The 16,475-nt window shown below is 53.3% G+C and overlaps 5 protein-coding genes across 5 annotated transcripts; 3 read left to right on the top strand and 2 right to left on the bottom strand.

Moving 5' to 3' along the window:
* Positions 1–107: 107 nt before the first annotated feature.
* BDZ83DRAFT_583575 (uncharacterized protein) lies at positions 108–2,140 on the top strand (the record flags this gene model as incomplete). Its single annotated transcript, XM_060505675.1, has 3 exons — positions 108–475; positions 586–1,638; positions 1,690–2,140. The coding sequence occupies 3 exons, from the start codon at positions 108–110 to the stop codon at positions 2,138–2,140; spliced, it is 1,872 nt and encodes a 623-aa protein (XP_060362281.1).
* Positions 2,141–3,294: 1,154 nt separating this feature from the next.
* BDZ83DRAFT_629918 (uncharacterized protein) lies at positions 3,295–5,759 on the top strand. Its single transcript, XM_060508788.1, has 2 exons — positions 3,295–4,044; positions 4,106–5,759. The coding sequence occupies exons 1-2, from the start codon at positions 3,767–3,769 to the stop codon at positions 5,409–5,411; spliced, it is 1,584 nt and encodes a 527-aa protein (XP_060362280.1). The 5' UTR covers positions 3,295–3,766; the 3' UTR covers positions 5,412–5,759.
* Positions 5,760–10,194: 4,435 nt separating this feature from the next.
* BDZ83DRAFT_754585 (uncharacterized protein) lies at positions 10,195–10,815 on the bottom strand (the record flags this gene model as incomplete). The annotated part of the gene is made up of 1 exon (XM_060514493.1): positions 10,195–10,815. The coding sequence occupies one exon, from the start codon at positions 10,813–10,815 to the stop codon at positions 10,195–10,197; it is 621 nt and encodes a 206-aa protein (XP_060362279.1).
* Positions 10,816–12,328: 1,513 nt separating this feature from the next.
* Positions 12,329–13,582, top strand: BDZ83DRAFT_629913 (YesU protein). Its single transcript, XM_060508787.1, has one exon. It carries the CDS (start codon positions 12,806–12,808, stop codon positions 13,505–13,507), a length of 702 nt encoding a protein of 233 aa, XP_060362278.1. The 5' UTR covers positions 12,329–12,805; the 3' UTR covers positions 13,508–13,582.
* A 21-nt stretch (positions 13,583–13,603) lies between these two features.
* BDZ83DRAFT_754583 (nonselective cation channel) lies at positions 13,604–15,398 on the bottom strand (the record flags this gene model as incomplete). Its single annotated transcript, XM_060514492.1, has 2 exons — positions 13,604–15,282; positions 15,335–15,398. The coding sequence occupies 2 exons, from the start codon at positions 15,396–15,398 to the stop codon at positions 13,604–13,606; spliced, it is 1,743 nt and encodes a 580-aa protein (XP_060362277.1).
* Positions 15,399–16,475: the final 1,077 nt, after the last annotated feature.

Below are 16,475 nucleotides of genomic sequence, written 5' to 3'. Positions count from 1 at the left end.
CCATCACTCATGACGCCCGTGCTTCCGTCACTATAAACTTTAGTGGCGCCGCTTCAGCTGGAATTGTCAATCCTCAGCCGGCAACTGCACAGATACAAGCCGACATCATGGAGGCACCTTCGAGATACAGGGAGCCTGCGGGTCTTCCCAGCATCTTTATAGACTCGAACCCAAGAGGCTCAGACCGATTCGACTCTAGCAGTTATTCCTCCTCTGTTGCCATCCCAGGTTCCGGAGACAGAATCAACGCACCGCCGCCCTTACCACCACCACGACTCCCCTTCGACGATCCTCACATGCATCACCAGGAGCCCAGACAACACTACCGCGATCCCTCATCATACAGCCCCAGAGAACACAGTTATCACGACAGCTTAGGAAGCTTGGATGACAGACCACACTACATGAGGTCCGGTTACAGGCACGATGAGGGCTATGCCAGTATGGGTTCGTCTTCAGCTTCGGCTTCCACAAGGTAGGAAATCCCCAACCCTTCAGTGGGGCCTAGTTTGGTTCTATAAGAAGAAGAAGAAGCCTTGCGAGTGTTGAGATTTGGGTGCCTATCTAACAATTCCGTCTTGATAGATCTGAATGTTCTCTGCCTAGCATCTCGGCCGGGTTTGGTCTGCACCACAACCAATTCCAGTTCCAGTCCGGCGCCGACGCCTTTACCGACATGAAGAAGAAGCTCGCTCCCTTAAAGACATTCGATAACAAGCCGCCTGGCTCGCTTCTCAGTGCATCGAGCACTTCATCGACTAGCGACCCTTTCTCGAGGAGGCTGTCTGGTGACATGCGTGTACCGCCACTTTCCGTGCCCACCAGTCTTCCGTTGCACCTCAAGACTTCAAACCTCCTAGATTCTCCCGACAGGTATACGCAGACTCCTCACTCTGCCCTCTCACCTTCCCCTAGAAGCCAGCCATTCCATCTCGGCCAAGACTATAGGTCCCCTCGGTCTGTCTCCGATCTGGACAGGTCACCGCCTACTCGCACAAGAAGAAACAACAGCGACGATGCATCATCGCACAGCTACGAAGTGGACGAGATGGAGATGGAGGAGACCAATTCTATGAAGAGATTGCGGATAGAAGATCCCATGAGAGCGCACTACGACGGCGCCGGGGCGAAGCGCCGTGCATCTGCTGATCCCGATGACAGCGTACCACTTGGTTTTACAACCCAGGGTGACTTGCTCCGCCGCCGCGATGGAAATCAAAGAGGATCTCCCACGCCTCGACTGAGCGTCATCCCTCAAGGATCCATCTCTTCGCCATCCGGTCGCGCAGGGTCTTACAGCTCTAATCTATCACTACTCACCGGGAGCATTGCCAGCATGGGCTCCTCGTCGTTTGGCCGAGTATCTCCAGGTGGTCTTTCCCCAGGTGGAATCTCACCTGGCGGAACCGACCCCAGCTGCAGCTCTCCCTACAGTGCGTCAATGTCGCTGAACCCCTCGCCTCGCGGCTCCCTTTCCAGGGCACCCCACCAGCGGACCATTAGCGAAAGCCGGCCTCTCGCTTCTCCCCGCAAGCTTACGGAAGTGAGCAAGCCTGGCGGAACCAAGATTTCGGGATTCTTCATGTGCGACTGCTGCCCGAAGAAACCCAAGAAGTTTGAGTCGGCTGAGGAATTGGCGTAAGTACCGACCCTGCAATTGGTATGGAGTTTCCAGCTAATCGTCAACAGGTCTCATGAAGCCGAGAAGCAGTATGAGTGTTCATTTTGCGGGAATCGATTCAAGAACAAGAACGAGGCAGAACGCCACCAGAACAGTCTTCACGTCCGCAGACACAGCTGGAGTTGCTCGGCTCTGAACGGCTATGATCGTGCGTTCCACGACAGTACCAATCGCCCTGGTGAAGCAGACTCTTGTGGTTACTGCGGTGAGGAGTTCCCCAGGAACGGGAGAGGCCCTGGTGCTTCCGCGCCGCGACACGCTACCGACCAGGACTGGGAAGAGCGCATTCGCCACCTCCAAGAGGTTCACAAGTTTAGGGAATGCAACAGCAGCAAGAAGTTTTTCCGCGCAGACCACTTCCGGCAGCATCTGAAGCACAGCCACGCGGGCACAAGCGGCAAATGGACGAACATGCTAGAGAATGCTTGCATGTTGGATGAAGATCCCACTCCGAGATGAACATAAGGCAAGCTCTCAAGCTTGACTTGCCGACGACTCGTTGGGGACTATGGCATGGGTAAACCAGCCATTCATTGGACGCAAATCTCCGGACCGCGTAGCGCGCCATGAATCGCAGCGTCTAACTAATACACGGAATGCGAGCGAACGATTTGAGGCTGGACAAGCCGTCAAGTTGAATACGGCTGTTGACGCGCAGGGCCGAGGGAAACATGTCGAAAAGGATCCCACCCTACGGCCTGGTTAGCAATCCTATTGCCGGCACCATGAGCAGGACAAAAAAGAATTATCAAAAGCATATTGTTGAAGCATGTGGGCAGCATTCACGGGGTTGATGGGCTGGCCATTTGGAAGCACCCATATTTTGGGGCCTTTGGAGTATAGGTGGTTGCCATGAGGAGCTTTCAGGCACCGGAAACATAACTGCAAGCTGTCTGTTGCGCGCATTCCATTTGGAGGAAATACCAGGCATTTTTCGGCCAGTCAGTGGTGGAGAGGTGATACGACGAAATGATATTGTTATTAGAAGAGATGCTGCACGTCCTTCAGCAAGACTGAGGAGTTCAAGCTAGCAATGTATTTGGTAGGGTCAGGGCACACAGGTTGGACGAGAGTGAGAAAAGAATAAAAAGTTTACCAAATCTTGAAAGCATTACTATTCCATCCATGATATGTCCCTTACTTGGATTTGCTTCTTCGTAGTATGTGATGTGGTCGAGTATTTGGTGGTTTCCGAATCAACACGATGGGATCAAGAGGCAGACAGTCTGGCAGTCAATGGAGACTTGATCAGATCCACAGCTGGCTGCGATTAGGTAGCCACAGTACGGAGTACCCCGTGTTGGTGTCTGTTGATCAAGAAACAACCACATGCTCTGGGGCTTTGCTCTGTGTAAACGCCAAGTCACCATAAGGCTTCATCAACGGCAATTCGGCATGCCGCAGTGAGGCCGCCAGCTGACAGAAGGTCACATGATCTCAGCCCTACGAGCCACTGAGATGTGGCGGTGGCGCATGGCCTTCTTCCGTCTTTAAGGTGCCCAATGTGCCAATGTACCCTACCACCTTAGTAATTGTAGACATGGGAAAGTGCCCTGAGGAAGGGGGGGCGAACGAGGCGGGGAAGGGGGGGGGGGGGGCGCACACCGCGGGCACGAGGGAAGAGGACGCCGGACATTTCTTTCCACCACACGGCCGAGTGGCAGGAGCCAAGAGCACGAGGGTACGTACACCCATCGCAGCGCAACGACTGAGGCGACGAAAACAAAGGTGGAGGCTTGGCTCTTTTCGGCAACGGCAGTATTTTGGGAAACAAAGCTAGAGCAACTTCAGGCCGAGCCACAAGCACAACTGCGTCATTCCCGTCACCACCACCAACCGCTACCACCAGCGTTCGTCGCATCCCGAGATTGGCACGCGAGAGGGGTCTGTCATTCTGGTAGCTCTTGGGCTTGGGATACCGATATTGACGCTCTCTTTCCCCCCTTCTCAGTCTCTTTCTCTCTTTTGGTCATACACCACATCTGAAAACAGTAGAGAAACTTACACCTTCATACACTACCGTACTACGCTCATGTATCTCGTGCCAAGCTGCCCTTTGAACCCTTCATCGATCAACCTGTTCGCATGGTTCGTGGCCAGATTTCAACCGAGGACGTGACGAAGCGATTGAAAGAGATCGAGTCAAGCTTGACGACCACGACCACGACCACAACGACATTGCAGGACGCGGCGCAGGTGCTATCCCCCAAGGAAAAAGAAGCACCTACCAATACCCTAGAGGTCTACACTGGCGAACCTGAAGGGAGCGAGGAAAGTGAGGCTTTACAACGACTTTTGAAGAAGAGCTGCGTCGAAATGGCTATGAACCGTATCGATGGCAAGGAGGAGCTTTATGTCGGCGGGTGAGACATATTCTCTACTTCGTCATCTCCAGCTATGAGGCTCACTAACAGTGTTTACCAGCATATGGGCTTTGCGCCGCCCTTCAGCACTGAAGGAGCGCAACATCACCCACATTCTCTCCGTGCTGCGATTTGACCCGGCCGGTCTCAAGAGCGAGACCGACACCTGGGAGAACTACGGAAAGAGCTACAAGCACATGGTCATCGACATCGACGACGTGGAGGATGAGGACTTGCTCGTTCACCTGCCCAAGGCCGTTCGTTTCATCGAGGATGCGCTGTACCCTGGCAGCAGCAAGAAGACCGTCACGGACGGGCCTGAAGAGGAGGCCCAGAAGGACAAGAGCTTCGAGGAGAAGGCCAAGCGCTTGAAGGCGGCTGTGGCCAAGGATTTGGAAACCGAGTCTGAGACGGAGACGGAGACTGCCTCAGCTAAAGCGGCGCCGGCGGAGGCGAAGCCCACGGATCCGGATGCCATCCTCCCCGCCCCCCTATTCGAGAAGCTGGACCTCAGCTCTGACGGGGAGAAGCCGGATCCCAATACCCCAGGCGGCGTCTACGTCCACTGCGCCATGGGCAAGTCCCGCTCCGTCTCTGCCATTGTCGCCTACCTCCTCTGGAAACATCCTTCCCGCTTCGGCAGGTCCGCGACATCGACGGCCGCCGCGCAGAACGGAGCTTCAGGAGGGGCGCCAAAGTCCGCCGACGAAGCCGCGGCAGCGCAAGAGAGAGCTGCAGCCGCCGTCGCCGCCGCCGTGAAGTGGGTTCGCAACACGCGGGAGATTGCGGAGCCGAATTCGGGCTTCATGAAGCAACTCGAGATGTGGTGGATCATGGGGTGCCCTGACGACGTGGCGTCACACCCGATTTACAAGCGGTGGGAGTTCCAGAGAGAGATTGACGAGAGCCTTGCCGCGGGCCAGGCACCAACGAAGTTGCGGTTCGAGGACGAGGAGACGAGCAAGGAAGAGGCGGAGAGCGTCAAGGGTATGGAGGTGCGGTGCAAAAAGTGTCGTAAAACGCTGGCTACGCCGCGCTTCGTGCTCGATCACGAGCCTGATGCTCTTAGGGACCAACGGCAGCAACAGCAGCCGTGCGGACACGTCTTTGTGGAGCCGCTGGGGTGGATGAGGGAGGAGCTGGAGAAGGGGTCGTTGGAGGGACGGCTGTCGTGCCCGAATCAGAAGTGCGGTGCCGCCGTGGGGAGGTATAGCTGGCGGGGATTCCGGTGCAGCTGCGGCGGGTGGGTTACACCCGGATTCAGTCTGCAAAAGGGGCGTGTGGACGAGGTTGCTGCGAGGGTTCCTGGGGCTGGGGGTGCGGCGGCGATGGGGATTCGGATGCCGCCTGGTTCGGGGAGGTTGTAGAAGCATAGGGATCGAGTTCGCTCAGAGCTTGCGGTTTAGAGCTAGAGTTAGATGTAGATGGTGAGGATACATGGAGAAAGAATGTGCATTTGGTAAGACGTTGGAAGAGGGGGCTTTGGCCTGGAGTTGGGTGGGCGAGAGGGAAGGATTGCATGACATATACGGTTGCATCAGCCTGGGATATGGGAGACGGGAGGGTATTCCTAGATGGCAGAGAGACTCGTTCTAGACGATCCCCGCTGACTGCGAACTCTTGAATTGCACGTACATTTGGCCCCGTCAATGGATTGTTACATGTGAATGGCTGGATACTTTGCCTTTCTTCATGGTTGCCTTGCATCAAGGTATTGCCGTACGGATACTTACCCCACGCTTAGTGTGCCCAGTGAGAGTGCTGATGAACGTAAACTCGCTCTGACGCTGGCCATGAAGAAGTTGACTCGTCCCAGTAATTACTGATGTCAGTCTCTTTTCGTTGAATATGTTTACTTACTCACCGTGATCGCAAGGCTCGCTTAATCCCAAGCGCTCTTTCAGCGTACGACTTACGACGTTTGCTGGTCCGGGAGTGCGCATGTATCCTCGCGTGCCCCCTTGAAGGCTACCCCGAGCCGTTGCGGCGAGAGAAAAACTTGACTATACCTTATTCCGAGCTTCGCACATCTCGGTACGTGAGTGGATCGGACCACAGATGCAGGTTGTATCGAAGCACTATGAAGACACCCTGGTTCTTTCCTAGATCATCTTCCTTTGGACGTTGGATGACTTCGGCCCGTTTACGATGCATGTACAGTTGGAGCAGACTGGGATACTTCATGCTTGCAGAGGGGGTAAGAACAAGATGGAGATTCCTAGAAGGTAAAATTGCTGCCTGGATGCACGAGATGGAGAGCCGAGGCAGGAGAGGTGAGGCACGGTAGGTGATCCATATCCATACAGTTGAGCAGACTAAACCCTTCGATTGCTAGTGTTCTGAGCGGAAGTTGGTCTCTCCTGTCAGAGTGGGGTTGGAACCAAACTCACTTTGGATTCTAGAAAAAGGTACAAATGCTGCCTGCAGTGGGCTAGATGCGCGAGATTTAGGCGCAAGGCAGCGTGAGTAACTATTCGTAACGTCCCACGGAGAGAACACTAGGCAGACGAATCCTGGATGTTCGAGGGGGCAACGGAGATGATGCTAATTGTCTGCTTGGGGGTGTGGCAATGATTCCGGAGGTTTGCCAAGTTGGTATTGCCTACATCTAGTTCTCGGCAGCCGTACGTTTCTCGTGAGGTTGATAGGAGGGGGTGGAGGTTGAATGAAGATCCCAGCCCCTATTTCAGATCACTGTAGAATCGTGCAAGACTGGGCAAGGATGGAAGAGGATTATGATCTCCCGCGCACCGGCGGATACAAGGCTGATGAATTTCCGTTTTTCTTTTTCCTAGTCTAGATGGAGCACTCTGAGAGTACAGCATCATGGTTGTTGCTCTCTCGCCTCTGTCAATATAGGGGAAGTGAAGGGCGCTGAGTTGGGAGTTGGGAGGCTGTACTGGGTCTTAGGGCCGAGCCTTCTATTTGGAGCCTGGAGACTTTGCGAAGACATGGATTATAGGGTGATGATTATGTTCACTGATGCGGTGCCGTTGCATTCTCAGGTTATGTTGGAAGTTAGTTCGACGTTCGTAAAGTGAGTGGCCATGCTTAGATTGAGAAAGGTTTTTCGGGAGGCAGTGCGCAGGGAAGGCAGAAGGGTCGATGAGAGGGACGAATATCAGGACGACATCGCGATGACACCCTTGAATGGCACTCTCCCAGAGGCAGCCATCCATGTACAAGTGTACCGCTTGAGTTTGTACCAGCGCGTGACAGAAATGCAATATGGCCCTGTCGCTTTCATCTGTCTCACGCAGACTTGTGCACGCCTTTTGGTCTCTTGATAATCTTATTCCAACTGTCGTTTACTCCGATCCAGCTTTCCACTCAGTGACGTGGTGTTGCTGGTTGTTCACTTACAAATGAGTGGATAACCCAGAAGACGGTAGCAGGCGCGGCACAGGACTGATTGTCGCGGTACAATCGTGATGAACTTGACCGTAAAGCAAACCGCCTACACATATTTGGCATGTTTTTCGTGCTCAAGCGAGCATTAGTCTCATATCGTCCTCGATATTCAACCTTGGTTGCGTAGAAGGGTCACGGCGTTAGGCAGCAAGCCGCAGTATATCGTCAATGGAATTGCCCGACCTCCCTTTACGACTGCCTGCACGTGTGTGGATAGGAACTGTTAAGTGTGAGTGTATGCCAAGCTCTATTCGCAAAGTGAGCGGGAAAAGGTCTTGAGACACTACCCAGCTTAGAAGTCAGACCAGGCTACATATCCGCAAATACCCAGCTACCTCCCGTCCTTAAGGCTTCCCCTTTCAGATCTTCGCCCGTCCGCCGAGATTGGGGGCAGAATGGCACATCAACCCACAGTGAGCCCCCTGGAACTCACTGACCTCGACATCGATTGAGATCCCTCTTTGCTACACCCAACGGACGTGTGTTTGCTAGTGTTGGTCGATGAGGCGCAGCAGCGGCCAGCATGTTGATAACCCTATGCCGCATACCCAGCGGAACCTCCGCCGTACAGAGGGCACATAAGCTCGCTTCCTACTGTCCACACCATGCCCGACCGACAATGACCCTGCACTGGCGCAATCCTACGCTTGTAAGGTAGAGGGAGTGGGAAAGGAAATGCATGTCGTAAGACGAGTCTAGCCTGTCACGATGCCGCTGGGAGCGAAGGAGTAAGGGGAGAGAGGGGGGGGGTATGATCTTTCTGAAGGCTACTGCTCTCCGGCGTACGGGGTTCTTCTTACCTGCCGCTCTAAGCGTCTGTCTATGCAAGGTCTCTTCTCTACATGTCCCTGTTGTCTTCCTTCGGCTAAGGGGGTATGCTATGTAGTTCATGGGCCTCTCTGTAGGAGTCGAGGCAGATTTTAGGCTGCCCTCGATGGCGGAAGGAATAGCTCTAAGGTTGCAGTGAGGGTGTACGAGCATCGTTTCCCCTTCTCTTAGCTTGGTGTCCTTCTGCCAATCTCACAACGGGTATCCGTGCTCTCGAGCGTCCGTGTGCGTGGGGGCTTCATTGTGGATGGATTCTTGGGCATGGATGGAGTGTCTCCATGTCAGAAAGGTTGCTTTCATCGTGACCCTCAGCTGGGTATACTGCATAGAGGAGCTGGAAATCTGGCCCAGTGTAGACATATCGGTCAGACTGCCAACGGAAGAAAGACAGACTCCCTCTTTGAAAAGGTAACAGTTTCGTTCGCGATGCTGGCGCCCTCGTCCTCCGCCAGAACGTTGACCCCCTATTCTGCCGTCCTTTTTTGCAGCTCGAAGGATCACCATCCCGGCACGGACTCGGGCTCCGAAGACCAGAAACGCCGCCTAGAATTTTTCTTGGGAAGAAAGGCCGCCCCCCCGCGCGCACGCCCCGCCTTCTATTTCCAAGCTAGAGCGAGTCGGGACGGAGGGGGGTTTGTTTGCTATCTTTCTCTGTTCCTCTCTCTGATTTCCTTTGCTTTCTGGGACTGTAGTCTGTCCCGGCTAACGGCACTTCCGAGGCTGTTCAAGGGAAAGACTATTGGAGCCTGTAGGGCTGGAGGGACCCTTCTTCTGTTTACTGAAGAGAATTGAGGTGGTCGTGGTGTGAGCATAGAGACCTGACGGCCAGCGGGTTTGGGATGTTGGAAGGATTGATCTAGTGAGGAAGACGGATGCCTAGGTGTTTTAAGGTCTCTTGAGAAGAAGATGCTAATTTGGGGAATATGAGGACCCTTTATGTGTATATCCATGCAGTGATTGGATGAGTTACGCCTATGACCTTTGACATGACGGCCCATCTTGTTACCTTGTCCGACAAGCGTTTCCTTCCGAAAGGTGCAATATCTTCGGCTGCCGGCATTGCTTTCACGGCTTCCAGCCTTAGACGACACTCATTTACTTCTTGCGGGGTCCTTATTTCGGCCAAGATTGGGACGTAAATCTTTGTTAATAAACAATAGACTTTGTAATTGCTCCGCTTTGATTCACAGCCCCAGGCAGCAGCATTTCTCGAACAGTGACATAGGAGATATTGTAAGAGAAACGTACAACGTTTGTGTCATAGTTGACATAGCTTTGCAGAGCTGTCATCACTTTTTTGGTGTTATGCAGAACTTTGGTAGTGTAGTTTTCCGGTGTTTTTGTTTAGTTAGAAGCACGTCACGGCAGCTATTCAACTATTTGAAGAGTGTCATGTGGAGCTTGGATCTAATACTCCTTGTTACGATGTGTCAATACTTCATCATAGAGCATTCTTGGCATGACAAGAGTGCGTTGTGGAGAATGCATTGAAAACTTTGTGAATAGTTTCGCAGACGAAAAATAGACTGAGTAGTCAGCGGAATGGTGGAAGTGGTAATTAGTGAACTACATTTCGAACGAAGAAGAATTATCGTGATTCGTGTTTAGTCTCTTGCATCTATTGCTAACTTTCATCTCGATGATTCAAGGACAATAAAAATACGCTTCGAAGGACAGCTTCTGATGACCCGGAATTCATGGATTCTGCCATTAAAATTAAGAATCCAGTTGTTTTGAGCCCAGCTCCAAAATGCAACGCAAGAGATAGGTAAGTCTTCAATCTGCATTTGATCTCAGACCGAATATCTCTTAACACAATCGCCAAGAGCCTTACTTCTTGACTTTTGATAATTGAATCATGATACCATCCGCGATGATGTTGATATTCAGAAGCAACGTCGACATACCCTACTACGCCGCCAACCACGTCGCATTGGCTGCAACTCCTATGCTAGATATCTTGGCATTCCGCATCATTCTCCTGTACTCCTCAATCTTGGAAATCCCAACTATGACAACTTCCTCGACAGTTTCCGGTCCGAGATCCTTCTTCCAGACGGAGATCACACCATTCACTTGATGATCATCAATCGTGACAGACAAGATCATCTCTGCCTCATCCCTCAACTCCCATGATGCCCGACCATACGCCTTCATACCCGTTGCCTTCCAATGCAAACTACCCAGCTCGCCTGCCTCGTACTTTCCGTCACTCTCTTTGATATTGATTCTAAGCGTACGTTGTACAAATTTGATTTCCGTCTGGGTTGGCAGCGCGCGAAAATCGATCACGGCTACTTCCTGGCCTCCGTTCGCGGGTGATGTGACATGGCACTTGTCCCCCCAGGCTGCGAGGACCGCTTGTCGTTTGACTTCGTAGCGCGGCGTTGTGTCGCCCTTGATGCCGAGGATGCGGCGGTGTTCTTTGAGTGCGGTGTAGTGGATTTCCAGAGCAGGTGTCTCTTCGGTGCGGCGTTTGTCTGGGGTGACGTCTACGCGGACGATGAACTTTTCGAGCCAGCCGGGAGCCATTATGATAATGTTGACGGGAGGTTAATATGTGATAGTAGGTAGTTCATTTGAATTTGCCAAGGCTTTTGTGTACTGGCTAATCCTTTCGCCTCGCGACTTCATGCTGTCAAGTTTCGGGATATAAGGCTCCTAGATATCGGCTTCGTAACCTGTTGCCTAAATGCCTCCATCGTACGAGGATTCACGATGATAATTACCGTTAAGTGGGATATCTCAGCCTAGCTGGGCAAATCGAGACTGGGCATTATTGAGGTCTCCATCAGTGTCATGGGCATGCTGTTCCGATGGCGGAGTTGGCGGAGGAGGTTCCCGGGTAAAGATCCACTGTCGGAGCTTCAAGAGCCTTGTCGTCTATCTCAAAGTAGACGAAACGGTGGAAAGTGGGGGTTCTTCGGCTCAGCTCCGATACATCGGGCTCCAGTATCGTCTTCGGGGTCCATTATTGATTCTCTCGGGCTCCATTTATAGGGAAATCGAACAGAGCCTCAGGGTCCAAGGGTACCGAAATGGGTAGCCAAGCACCCGGTCATCGGGAGAACGGCATACTTGAACCTGTGTTGGTTCTCTTCATACCTTGATACCATACTTTCTAGACTGCATGAACTATGAATACCAAGGCGTGGGAATTATATGATTCAAGTCCTATCGAAAACTTGAGAGAAGGTAAATAGCCTGAGATACGTCACAGATGCATGCAACTCAGGGGAGTTCCCATACATGGTTCGGTTACTACTGTTTGTTCCAGATATAGCTTTGCTTGATCAAGTGGGAGCTTGGAAAGGCGTGCGGAGAGATAACGAGGAAAGCCACTCAGAAGTTGAAATCAAAAGTACATGATGACGTATGATGGATCTTCAACGCTACAATATGCGTCAATTCCTCTTGGGGGAAAAGTATGGGAAATAAAGATGGATGCTAAGTGGCAGCATGGTACCTTAGACGGCTAGTGTTATCACAGGAGCATTAAAGTAAGTAAAGTGAATATCGGCACCGACAACTCCTGAGCGGGCCAGCGCCGCTTCGACGTCGTCAATAGCGCCGTTGGAAACCCGGGCCCGGCCGGCGTCACTCCGTCCGGCTCGTAACGACACGACATCCGATCGGCTCTTCAAATGTCAAGATTGAGACGAAGGCTGCCTCTCCGGATAGCACGGGCATTGCCAAGACATCGTTCGAAAGAAACAATCGCAATCTCCGCCTCGTTCGAATCGGTTATTTAGGCTCATTACCGGATGTGACGCTGAGCTTCAACCCCTCAATTGGCGGAAACTCTGCTCCCCTAGCAGAGACTCACGAATGTTTACCTAAATGTTAAGATTTCGGATTGAGACGTTGGGTCACGGAGTAGCCCGGGCACAACGTGTCCAGGAACCTCAACTTTAGACGCATGTTTCCACTTGAATTTTTACCTCCATGGACATCACTCTGGGTCAATGTGGCGTGATACAGGGCTGCAGAAGCGACATGAGATAAGCATTTCGGATGCCACCTACAAATCGCACATGGCTCAAGTTGCTCAACAGCTTTGTCGGCCTAAACTTCTATTCAAGGTAGAAATCTCACCGTTTATATTAATCACACCTTTTACCTTTCAGATGACAACATTGCGCGACTTTAAACTCGAATGGCGGGACTCGGGAGTTGCCCCTCTCAGTTTAGCTCGGCGCACCTGTCAACCTCCCGGTTCTCCACTCCCGGGGGAACACCCCGGACTCGGGAATCTCGGTGCAGCATCACTCCGCTCCAAGATGCAAACTTTACTGACGCGCTTGAGACGATGTGACCGGTTTTCGATTCCGTGCAGCTACAAAATATCTCATCTATCCACTTAAGCTGCTCCGATATGACCTCCGCGATCCTTATTGTCTCTCCAACTTAGAGCATTCCCTCAAGGTTCCTCAGAAGATCAGCATCCAAACCCCCGGGTCGAGATCATCACATAAGTCATCCAGCTCTCAGACTCCTGTTCTCCTCTTCTGAATCATCCAAGATGCGTACCCTCACCGCGCTCCTCGCCCTAGCAACCTCGACAATGGCAGAGACCCTCCTCTACAGCAATCCCCTAAACTCAACCGCCGACGTGGCGACCTGGGTAGCAGAGGGCCCCCTCACCGTAGCAGCCGTCAACAACACCCTCGAGCTGTCGGGCGGCGGCAACCCAGACGACTACTTCGTCTACTGGGTCCCCGAGGTCTTCCCCGACGGCATCCGCATCACCTGGGAATTCTCGCCGCGCAACGAACCCGGTCTGGCCATGTTCTTCTTCGGCGCCGCCACCGTCGCCGACGACGGCAAGGGGTCCATCTTTGACCCGTCTCTCAAGCCCAGGAACGGGAGTTACCCGCAGTACCACTCCTCCGACATACGCACGCTGCACGCGTCCTACTTCCGCAGGCGCTGGCCCGAGGAGAGGGCGTTCCATCTGGCGAACCTGCGCAAGTCGCCTGGTTTTCACCTTGTTTCTCAGGGTGCGGACCCTCTGCCGCCTGTTCCTGACGCTGCTGGTGCGTTTTACAAGATTGAGGTTATCAAGGACAAGCGCGAGGTCAAGTTCCGCATTAACGACTTGCCCATCTTTGAGTTTTACGATGACAAGTCCACGGGGCCTATTATTCGGGATGGAAGAATTGGGTTCAGACAGATGCAGCCTCTTGTTGCGAGATATCGTAATCTTCAGGTGTGGAAGCTTTGAAAAGGGACGACGACGGACATGGATAGATGTATTCTGATGCCTTGATGTAATATACAATTAATTACCGCCATTACGGCGGCCCTTCTCCGGCCTCGTTTAATCGTCATGCTCCTGAACCCCGTTCCGTAGCCTTGATCTCCATCGAATAGGCCGGCCCAAATCAGCCGACAACTTGGGCACAACCTCGCTCGTCGCAGACCCCTCATCGCCAATCTTATCCAGCTTCTCAATCAGATCAGCAACATCCGGCGGCGGCGCCGTATCAAACACGGCCTGAATGTCACCGTGCGGCGAAAACCCCGAAAGCTGCCACCCCAAGAATCTCCGGCGGCCACCGCCACCACTCATCTTCTTCCTCATCCGGCGCGAGAACTGCCGCCTCTCGTACAGACTGATGAGCAGCAAGGTCGGCAAATTCAACGCCCGGATCAGCACGACATTGACCCTGTGAAACGTCTCAGCTGAAACGGCGAACCGTAGCGGCAACAGCGTCGCAAGCGCAAAGATGTTAAAGGGCGGCGGGTACGCGAAAATGGCATCGCTCTTGACGCCCTCGAAAGTCAGCACCGCGCGGCGAAAGCGCACCTCGGCCGCCTCGTCGGCAATGATGTTAGAAAAGGTGTTCGTCAGCACGGCCACGAGGATCGTCAGGAACAGCGTGTTACCGAGGAACGCGAAGCCGACCATGAGCGCCGGACCGAGAATGATATGGAACTGCGTCGACTCCTGGATGCCGGTACCGTCGAGACCGAACCAAATCCAAAGCATCCACTTGCAGATGGCGAACCACGAGGGCGTCTCGTTGAAGTTGTCGTTCGAGTCAATGAGCCACTGCAGCGCGAGGAGGAAGCCCATGAAGCACCAGCACGCGAGGAACGACAGCAGCAAGAAATCCTTCATCATGGCGTGCAGGGAGATGAGAACGATGTTGTCGGGAGCGATGTTGAAGGCGACGCGGGTGAGGAGGATCGGCGCCGCGAGCGGGAGGATGTGTAGGCCGTGACCATCGGGGAAGTGACCTGCTCCTACGTCGTAGATGCGCGCGAGGACGTAGGCGGCGTAAATTGCGGAAAAGGTGACGTCGAGCCAGGACCAGAGGTTCTGCGCGTGGACCTCCCAGCCGTGCTCTGCGACGGCGGCGACTTCGTCGAGGACCCAGCCGGCGGCGTAGATGCAGAAGAGGAATTCGAAGACCTCGTTGCTGCTGCGGCGGTAGAGCATGGCGAGGAAGTAGAGGATCATCAGGATGAGGAACTGGACGAACTCGATGGAATTGCGGGAGCGGGGGACGATGAGGCGGTAGTGATTCAGCAGGGGCGCTTTCCGCGGGTCGTAGAGGGATATGGGGCGGTACTCGTAGTGGTCGGGTAAGATGTCGACAAAAGAGAGCGGTGTGTAGACGACGCGGCCCTCGTAGACGGCGTTGATGACGCGCTGGCATCCGGGCGAGGAGATAAAGGTCTTGCTCTCGGAGAGGATGGCCAGCTCGAGGGCGGTGAGTTTGCGTTCGAGACCACCACGTTCCTGGGGTGCCCACTGCCGACGACCTTCGAACTCGACGGCCTCCGGAGCGCCCTCGAAGGGGTCGAAACCGCCGACGAGGAGGCGTGAGAGGAATAGAAGGCCTGAGGAGCCTGGGTTAGCTTCGTGGAAGCGGCGAAGGACGCGTGCTGCTACGAGTTCGCAGAGCGTTGCGCGGGCTATGTTGACGGGTTGATGGACTGAAGTTGCCTGCTGACGGAGAAAGTAGAGGCGATTTGCCAGGAGGCAGTAGACTCGCTCTGGTGTTAGTCATGAGTAGTTTTGAAGATGAGGGGGATCGCGTACCTATGGTGATGTCGTTTGGATGGTACAAACGCTCAACGAGGGGCCGGACGATGAGAATGTTCATTCTGGGGTCACTCAACTGACTGAGTGTGTATGGATCATCTAGATCTAAGTGTGAGTACACAGGTTTCCTGGCAATGGAAGACGGTCTCACCTATGCTTGCATTGATGAGCCGGCGGACGCTGTTCCGAGGTCAACACTTTGCTACCCATATCGACTGAGCATAAGATATTCTGAGCTTTGATGGACGTACCGATGCATCGACACATATATTGGCAGCTCAAAAACTGAAGACAGAACTCCGGGTTTCTCATCATCGTCGTCATCACCTAGACAGGCCTCAGTCTCGGAGCCGCCGGCGACACCAGGACCTTCGTCGTCCTCCTCTTCATCACCACGACACCTCTGCCGACCCGTCCACAGCTTGGCCTCTTCCGCCATCTCCTCCGTCGGCGACCTTCTCATCTCCAGCTTCTCACAGGTCGGTGTGGTCCGTCTGCGTCGCAAATACATTCACTTTTGCTATTAGATACATCAAGAAGCAGATGGTGACAGCACGAGATCAAAAGGCATGAACAACGAGCACCTGTCCTGATTGCCCACTGACGAATCATCCCCTTAAAAGGACAGTACGGAACAGTAGTATGGGGCCCTGTTTTTAGTCATGGAATCTTGGCGATTTCATTACAAGACACCAGCCGCGATGCCCAGGATTTGGGAGGAAACCATTATGTAAGTGCGAGTCGCTGCGCACGCGCGTAGCTGCTTACCCCTGACAAGACGCCAAACACCGAAACCGTGTTAAATATCCTTTCTAATGGAAGGACATAACAAAAACCAGAAAGTATAGAGAAAGAAAGAAAGCGTCTGTTTAGGGTAGGATGTTAAGCAAAAGCCTCGTGTAGCCTAGGAATACATGGGGAAGACCCGGGGCACAACAAAGTAGCAATAGATACATTACGTTTATCCCAAAATGCAGGGAAGCTCTGAAGGCTTCCATCTAGAGCAGGTTAGCTGTGGGAGGAAGCATGAACCCGAAGAGAGAGACAAAAAGAGTTGGCTGCCGGTGTGGCTGCATTTCTTGATGCTCCGTGATGGAATTTGAACCCGGGGACTCTTGGCCTTCACCTTTCAGGCTGG

This window comes from Colletotrichum acutatum (genome assembly GCF_030867785.1).
Source record: "Colletotrichum acutatum strain CBS 112980 chromosome Unknown BDZ83scaffold_83, whole genome shotgun sequence".
Lineage (NCBI taxonomy): Eukaryota > Fungi > Ascomycota > Sordariomycetes > Glomerellales > Glomerellaceae > Colletotrichum > Colletotrichum acutatum.
This window is presented reverse-complemented; position numbering and strand designations above follow the sequence as displayed.